This window comes from Ascidia mentula, chromosome 4 (genome assembly GCF_947561715.1).
Source record: "Ascidia mentula chromosome 4, kaAscMent1.1, whole genome shotgun sequence".
Classification (NCBI taxonomy): Eukaryota; Metazoa; Chordata; class Ascidiacea; order Phlebobranchia; family Ascidiidae; genus Ascidia; species Ascidia mentula.
In genome coordinates, this window is record NC_138569.1 from 7,476,303 (window position 1) to 7,485,242 (window position 8,940).

The following is an 8,940-nucleotide window of genomic DNA, read 5'->3' on the forward strand; positions in this document are numbered from 1 at the left end:
GTGGTAACCCACAGACTCGTCCGCTTCTGCTGTGATTTAAAGCAGTACAAGCTTGTTTGGCGCAAAACTCGCTTTGTGTTCGCAACAAAGCAACAGCGTGGACAGGATAAAATCACAGGAATTGTAAGGTTGCTGTGACGCCTTGGTGTCTCAATGAATACAACAACCTTCAAAGGAAACACTCTTAGTGGGAAGAGTGGCAGAAGGATAAGTAAAACGGTTGCAATTGGGAATCGTGCAGGATTGATAATGGATACGAGACCAGGAGTCTTGTAGCAGTAGTAGAGCTTGGCGATTCATTTAAATTGGTTGCAAACATCGTGACAGGTTAGTTTCGCACAACTGAGGAATGCCGGTAAGTGTCGCTGTGGAGGTGATCGACACAGACAAAGCTCTGTTTCTCATACAGTAAATCCCGTTTACTGAGTCAGTAGTGATTAGCGATTGACGGCCAGGCAGTACCAATTAAAGTTGGATCGAGTTTGTTTTTGTTTTGGCATGCCGAAGTATCAAGCCGGTTTTTAATTTTTATTCAGCATGCCGAGATATGGTAGGTATATTCAATGTTTATACTTGCCAGAGTAGGAACAGTTTTTACTAACTTTTGGTGTCAGTACTGTTTGTTTTCTGTGAAACCAATAGCATTAGCAAAACAATACCGTTGTTTTTACTGTCAACACTTCACATGTTATACGTTCTCTTCATAAGATTTTACACCAGTCCAAATTCTGCGGAAAACTTCGGATGGTATTTGGAAGTTGGACGAACATGCGTTGAAGAACGTCTTGCGCTGCTCGTGGAATGAAGCAACGGCAATAATTTCCATTTGCGGCGATAAAAGAAAAGGAAAATCATTTCTTCTGAACCTGTTAATGCACAACCTGAGCCGGGTGGGTTAAAACTATTGATAACCAACCATATATGTAACAAATGGTCATCAGCTGTATTACACATATGTTGCTTCCTAGTCAATTTGTCATGTTCCGCAGACTGTCAAGGACAAACTGTTATCCACGTTTTTCGGTGGCGAAAAACTTTCTAACACTTTTAAGTGGAGAGGTGGAACATCACGGGATACAGAGGGAATTTGGATTACGGACCAACCTATCCCATTGACAACAAAAGGAGGAAACGTAAGCAGATACTTTTGCCTTTCTTAGCTTCAGCCAAGTATCAATCAACGCATACTGTTTTGTAGTTTGTTCATTTCAAACAGCAAACTGGTGTGATTTCCACACATAAAGGCATAACTATAGTTAAGTTATTTAGTTACATCTACAATTCGAAGCCCATTAGTAGAATGAAACACATAAATTCACATTTCCGATTAGAGCTGAAGTGCACAGGGTTGACCAAGCATGGCTTTATGTGCCTTGCTTCCACTTGTCGAGCAACAGTGACATTGAGTTAGTTATATATACAAAGCCACTTTGACTCACCTATCTGTTTTACAAAAAAATGGTTTACTAAAAATTCCACGTATTTTAGTGTATTGCCTAAACCATAAAAAATATGTTTATTTCTGCTTTATAGTGCTATTAAACATTTGTGTTTTATTTTGAAGGTACACGTTTACATAGTTGACACCCAAGGAATGTTTGACAACACAACAACAAAACACGAATGCACCCAGATTTTTACTCTTTCCACTTTGATGAGTTCCATCGTAGTGTTTAACCTTCTGCGGCAACTTCAATCAAACGACATAGAACAGCTTTCAGTAGGTGTAAAACTTATATTTGGAATCGTCCGTACAACAATAGCTATTGGTCTGAGATGCGCCAAGTGAAAAATGGCGGTATTACCATTAAGAAACAATCACAATTCTGTGGGTTACATTTGTCGCTATTCCCAAAGCTTCTCTAAATCTATTCCATGTGTAACTACTTTGGTGAAATGATAAATATGGTACTATGTTTTATAGTTTTGGATGCAAAGTGCTCAGTGGGTTGGCAACGAGAAATCAAAGCCAGTTCTTCAGGTTCCTTTGTTTTTCCTTGTAAAATGTGTTTTTGCGTACCTAATCAACCGCGTTTTGTACGACAGAATTTGTTTTTTCTAATTCGCGACTTCCCACACGAAAATCTCGGTTACGGTCTCAAAGGCGGAGAAGCGTATTTAAAACAACAAATCGAAGAGAGCAAGGAAAACGGAGAGATAACCGCCAATCTGGAAGAATTGAAGAAAGTTTTTCAACGCGTTTCAGCGTACGCCATGCCCTTCCCAGGAGACAAGGTGGCGAAAAGAGGGCACAATGAAAAACCTCTAAAGTTAAAAGGTGCGTACTTATTTCAATGCACTGCACATACATTGGTTTCACATGTTTATTGCTATACTTATAAGCTACATGCCTTCTAGATATTGCATCGCAATTTCTGCAATATGCAAATGAGTTCTTTCAACACCTGAAAAAAGACATTGGGCCACTGACTCTAAACAAAAATCCCATGAATGGGAGCGATTTATATACTTATATCGTGAAATGCTCCGAACTCGTATTAACTGGTGAAATGCCGAAAGCAAAGGACCTTTCAGACGTAAGCCCTTTGTCTAATAAGCAATTTTGTTCGTAATACGATCCATGAATCCGATAGTTTGTTACAGCTTGTTGCCGACCACTGGATGCGCGACTTAGTAGAGAAGTGCGTTGAAAAATATCAAGACAAAATCAAGGTAAGTGGTACATTTATGGGACTGTTAACGACCTGTTAAGCGTTGTAATACTTTTACAGAATCTGGAAAAGGGTAGCAGACAAAAGGAAACACTGACAGCAGAAAAGGATGCTGTGATGAAGTTTTTTGATGACTCCGATAAGTTCGGGCGGAAAAATGTGATACAAGATGCTCGAAATGTATTACAGGTGGAGGTTGACAGGATGTGTGAAGCTGAGCTATCTCATGATGACAAACTGAAAGATGCTCGCAGCTTAGAAGAGAAACTCATGGAAGCCAAAAACAACCTTAAGAAAAAATACGTGGAGCTAGCTGAGAAGCACAAAGCGGAGGCCCATGCGGCACATGGAGATAAAGAAAAAGCCGATCACGACAATAAAACTTCACTCGAAGAAAAAAGTGCCAAATCGCCAGAAGCCAAATCGTTACTTCCGGAAATGCCGAGCGGACATACCCCAAAAAGACATCCAACTACTTCTATGCTGGATCCTGACATTGAAAAGCCTCGGGGGCAACAAGAGAATGGAAAGTCACGGGTACCAAAAGATAGAAAGCAACGGGTTCCAGAGGATGGAAAGCAACGGGGACAAGAAGATGGAAATCCACGGGTACCAGAGGATGGAAAGCCACGGGGACAACAAGAGGATGGAAAGCCACGGGGACAACAAGAAGAGGGAAAGCCACGGGTGCCAGAGGATGGAAAGCCACGGGTGCCAGAGGATGGAAAGCCACGGGGACAACAAGAAGATGGAAAGGCACGGATACAAAAGAATGGAGTGCCTAAGGTACAAGAAAATGAAATGCTCAAAGCACAAGAAGATGGAAAGCATCAGGTTCATGAGGGTGGAATGCAACAGAATCGAAAGGACGGAGAGCAACAAATGCAACAGGACCTTTAGAACACATCCACAAAAACATTTTGGTGTAAACTTGCCTGATGACAATAACTTGTTTCATTATTGTAATTGCTATCATAAACAGCTAAAGACAATGCTCATCTGCAACGTGGAAATTACCACTGTGTGTAAAGTTTAAATGCGTGTTGCCCGGACTCAAGTTCTAACTACTGTTTGGCTACCAGGATATACTAAAAACTTTATTGCAAAGTAAAGTTTTGAAATATTGTTCGTTTTTCACAAAGTTTGGTAAAATAAAGAAAACAGTTGAGTGTACACACACCGCTGACAAAACAAAGTTCTATTGTAACTTTGCTGAAGCAAATGTTGTGGAGATTTTTTTATCACCGTTATCTCAAATCCATGAATATAAATTGCTCAAGGAAATGTAAGATTGCTTAAATATGCGCGAATTGTTGTTTGATAACGTTGACGAAAAAACTAAAAAAATAGAAAAGGTTTTGTCACTTGTTTCGTCTTAGATAAACGCAGGGTCTTTTTCACTAACGTTTGACTGCTCGGTTCAACAGGGTGACTTGTATTATAAGATGGGAGAAACATGTTTATAATTTAAAACAACTGTCACTGGCTACTGAAGTTTTTTATAGGCATTGACTTGTCGAGTCACAATCACACCAACACGTTAGTTTGTGTGTTTATTTCTGGCCACACGGTGCACCCAAATATTTTGTAATATTGTTAATATGTATTTTCTGAAACCAACAAAATTACAAATGTAAATTTCTGAATTTCTGAACTATTTCTGCCAACCTTTTGTAAGCATTTTTGTCATATTTTTATATTTATTGCTTTAAAGGAAAGCTTGAATTTCTATTCCGCCTATGTTCTGTATAAAATTCAGTATTTCATTGTATCACATACCTTCCCCCACACTTTATTAGGAACAGCCAAAGTGATTTTTTGTAACTTTTGAAACACGAGTGTAACAATATCATTGAGATAGATGCCTACATTGCATTAATAATAGATGCCCACTGGTTATCAGAAAAACAACAGATTTAAATAGTTCATTTTGTCTGTTGTAACATGTATATGAGGTGAACTCCTGTTATCTGATACGAGTGAGAGAGGTGGATTTTTGTGTTGTACAACATCAAACGTTTACTGCGCTTCCTTGCAAGTCTGTTTTTTTATATATTGTTTGACCATCAGAATATGCCATACAAATTTACATATAAGGTGAGGTTTCATAAATAAGGTTTGTGATTGTTATTTCAAATTAATAATAACTAACGTGCAACAAACTTGGAAATATTATGTATGAAATCTATTTATGAAAAGACAAAGTTCGTGTATCTTGTTACGTATGGTCTTTTGGTCACGTTTAATAAATATTTTTCCTTTAATAGTTTTTTCAAAATTACACTAATTGCCTAAACAACCTTCTCTATTGAGACTGAGAGGTTTTGAAGTATGTTGAATTTATTTACAAGCACGCAATAAGATACAGATCGGACAAAATATGTTACTCTGGAAAAACATTTTTTGGATGTTTATACATACATATATATACAAAGAAAAAGAGAGAAATTCCACACATGTCTTTTTCTGGTAAAAATCAACGAAATTTAAAGCATGTCATCTATTATTTAGTTACTACTACTTTCATATTCGCTGCTGTACAGGAAAGGAATATGCCATCTTGACTTCTGGTGAATTTGTGTTCTGCCTCTGTTCTGTAATTCTTGAATCTCGTTGTTCATCTAAAAATGCATTGTTCTGTGTATTACTACATATGCGTTGTCCAGTCCTTTAAAACGTTTAAATAAATCAATAGTGAAAGCCAAAGCTCAAATGCTGTTAATCATTAGTAAACGTTTCGAACACTAACTGCGTTCATCATCAGTACTACAATGAGTGCATGCAAGAAAAGCGTCGGGGTAATAAAGGACTGAGCAGGCAGAAGGGAAACAGCAGCAGCAACAACACGCAACAAGCCAGAGGCATGTCACGTGACAAACAACATGGAAGCACAGCAGCGACGTCATCAGTAGCAATGTGTCAGGCTGCAGTACGGACCTAGACGTTGAATAGGTAAAGCGGTTTGGAGCTATCATCCACGTTCAGTGCTGGTTTATGGTGTTGGATGTAAAGTGTTTCCAGAAATTCTAATTACTAATTTCCAATCTAAATTACTAACTCTGGAAACACTTTTCATCCAACACCATAAACCAGCACTGAACGTGGATGATAGCTCCAAACCGCTTTACCTATTCAACATCTAGGTCCGTACTGATGACGCCGCTGCTGTGCTTCCATGTTGTTTGTCACGTGACATGCCTCTGGCTTGTTGCGCGTTGTTGCTGCTGCTGTTTCCCTTCTGCCTGCTCAGTCCTTTATTACCCCGACGCTTTTCTTGCATGCACTCATTGTAGTACTGATGATGAACGCAGTTAGTGTTCGAAACGTTTACTAATGATTAACAGCATTTTAGCTTTGGCTTTCATTTTCAAAGTTATAAACTCCAAATATTTTGCACCTAAATCAATAGTTTAAAACAAAAAGACTGAAACTGTTATGATCGAAATAACAAGAGAGTCACCTTTTGTATTCGTCGGTCTTTCTCCACTTGCTCAGCCTCGGTTTTCACCTTCTCATTTTCAATCTTTTTTAGCTCTTCTTCCATTTTTGCAGCTCTTCGAGCTTCTTCTCTATGCAATTCACATACTTTTTGAAGTTGTTCTCTAAAATTATTAATTTCTTTTCTGAGATCAGCTTCCCGCTTGTGGGCATCTGAAAGCTGCTTTATATGATGTGACAAAACGCCGAAACGCTTTTCAATACCCGACTTTAATTTGTATCGGAAGTCGTCGATGACCTGCTCTCTTCCAAACTTGTTTGCTCTATCAAATTGTGTCACGGTCGAATTTTTTTCTGTTTCATGAACTTGTTGCAAACTTTTAAAATCACCGTGAAACTCTTTAACTACCTGTTAAACCATGTTGATTTCGGTTAATGTAGGATTTATGAAAGTAACAAAGCAATACTAAAGTCACAACGTAATGGTGTTTAGGTTTTGGATTATGTATAAAATTTTCCTTGAAACAAGTGACTAATACATGAACAGTCCACTAATTTTTCTGATAAAGTTAAACCATTTATTTTTTCAAAGAAATTGAATTATATGCAAAGCAAAATCAAACCTTATCCATTTTTTCCTGATATCTGTTTACAAGCTTTTCCACCAGGTCACTAAGATGATGATCCGCAACGAGCTATTAATTGAAAGTAGATTTTTAAAAATGAAAAAATTGACTTTTACATTAAGGGTCATACGTCCGAGAGTTCTTTTGGAAGTGGCATTTTGCCCCCAAAAATGCAATCCGCACACTTTACCACATAATCAAATAGGGTTTTGCCGTCCATTGAAATTCCGTTTAGTTTAAGAGGCAAAACCTCTTTTCTTAGATATTTAAATAACTCATTAGCGTGTTGTTGGAATTCCTTTCCAATATCTAAAGACAGGTTGGTGTTACTTATGCTTTGTACTGACCTAATGATTACAACAACTTGCGTTTTTTTTTAATTGGTTCCACTGATTGACCCCTTTGTTCAACAGCTTTGCCAGGAGTTGGTAGAGCAAAGGGGAAAATTTCGGCGAACATTTTTTTCAAATCATTGATATTGGAAGTTACTTCAGCGTTACCCACAGATTCGTCAGCTTCAGAAGTCATATAAGATTTTCCGCCAGCGGCTCCATAACCAATATCTTTATGTGGAAAGTCCCGTATTAACAGAACTAAGATCTATCAGAAAACAAAAACGGTGACCGTTATTTGTAAGAGGTTAGTGTCGTGTCCATCGGTTCTTACTTGTAGGACTGGAGTTGAAGTTTCGTTACCAATCCATTCGGCGCCTTTAGTCCAAAACTAAATGTTGTTTTTTTCGTTTTACTACAGGAAGAATTTATTTGTATACTTTCTAGTTTAAATCAAACATTTAAGTTTATCACAGGGGTTTAAACATTGGGCAAAAAACATTTGTTTTTGGGAGCTTAACAACGAAATTAGACATTTGTATTCACAGGAACGTATCACCTAATGGCATTTCCCAAATGTACAAATATACAGCAATTATTTTGCTACATTTACGTGTGTGTATCATGGGACATGTGTTTTACACAAAAAATTCCCATCTTTGCCGACAATGCTGATTATGAGAAAAGATTAGTTTCTTTAAAACCAATTAAAAAATTCCTTTACCGACAAGTGTTCATAATCGTTTGCCTGAAGTTGACGCATAAGGTTAAAGACCAAGATAGAACTCATCAACGTTGAAAGGGTGAAAATCTGTGCGCACTCTTTTTTCGATGTTTTATTGTCAAACATTCCTTGTGTGTCCATTACGTAGAGCGCCACCTAAAAATAACATAACTATAGCATTTGTACGCAATCCATACACAATCATGCTCTCACAGGCCCGGAACTTGTTGGGATTGTAATTGGTTTGTTGGTAATCCATATCCCCTCGGTATTTCTAGCTGGACCACCGCGCCATTCAAATATTGGTTCCAGTTTTTTGCTGAAAACTTTTCCCATTACTTTATCCTCCAAGTTCTGCATACCGTTTTAAGGAATAAGTCATTGACTTGAAACCAAAAAAAAGTCATGAACCTCTGTTAAATTATGGAAAAAGTAGTTGATCAGGAATGATTTTCCTTTTCTTTTGTCTCCACAAATGGCTATTATTGCTGTTTTTTCGGACCATGAGCATTTCAACACCCTACGTAGGACGTCTTTATTCAATTCGAAATTGCCGCCAGTTCCTTTGGCTACAATTTGGACAGGTTCCATGTCTACATTAACAGTATATAAAATTAGTATCAGCATTCAATATCCAAAAATAGATTGTAAAGGGTGTGGATTAGGTGGTTATTACCCAACATACGTTATAAGAGGATTTGCTGGTTGTATACAGTAAATATTTGAAGCCAAAAATATTTCAGCCAAAAAGTTGTTCCACTAAAACAAAGTTTAATGCTTAAAACCGATTAAATTTCAACAAGTAAGTTTTTCTTTTATCGAAGTTACTGCCATCAACTTGACTTACAGTGAAACACAACAATTTATTAAAAATTTTAAAATGTGTTGCGGATAATTTTCTTATTTTTGCAAGTACTAAACAATATTCCCAAAGGAGGAAAATAGTCAATTCCAAATTTAGTTTGCTAAGAAATATTCGCTTGCTGTTATTTGGTTCAATATGTACTTTACATAAAAATACATACCTCTACTTGACATTTTGTTGCTTGTGGTGTAAAACAACGTCAACCAACAATCCTACTAGGTAAATGCCGAGCTATCATTTCATGCAGTACCAGCTTGTTCAGTGTGAACAAAGCAACAGGATG

At 37.5% G+C, this 8,940-nt stretch overlaps 2 protein-coding genes across 2 annotated transcripts; one reads left to right on the forward strand and one right to left on the reverse strand.

Annotated features, from left to right (window-relative positions):
• Positions 1-255: 255 nt before the first annotated feature.
• On the forward strand, positions 256-4,853 carry LOC145898913 (atlastin-1-like). Its single transcript, XM_082987577.1, has 9 exons — positions 256-550; positions 709-890; positions 990-1,133; positions 1,565-1,720; positions 1,925-1,981; positions 2,047-2,278; positions 2,359-2,537; positions 2,605-2,673; positions 2,733-4,853. Exons 1-9 carry the CDS (start codon positions 538-540, stop codon positions 3,570-3,572), a joined length of 1,872 nt encoding a protein of 623 aa, XP_082843703.1. The 5' UTR covers positions 256-537; the 3' UTR covers positions 3,573-4,853.
• A 131-nt stretch (positions 4,854-4,984) lies between these two features.
• On the reverse strand, positions 4,985-8,940 carry LOC145898914 (atlastin-1-like). Its single transcript, XM_082987578.1, has 10 exons — positions 8,818-8,940; positions 8,204-8,385; positions 8,006-8,146; positions 7,793-7,948; positions 7,403-7,459; positions 7,105-7,336; positions 6,867-7,045; positions 6,734-6,805; positions 6,133-6,519; positions 4,985-5,293 (listed from the first exon to the last, which is right to left on the reverse strand). Exons 1-10 carry the CDS (start codon positions 8,828-8,830, stop codon positions 5,180-5,182), a joined length of 1,533 nt encoding a protein of 510 aa, XP_082843704.1. The 5' UTR covers positions 8,831-8,940; the 3' UTR covers positions 4,985-5,179.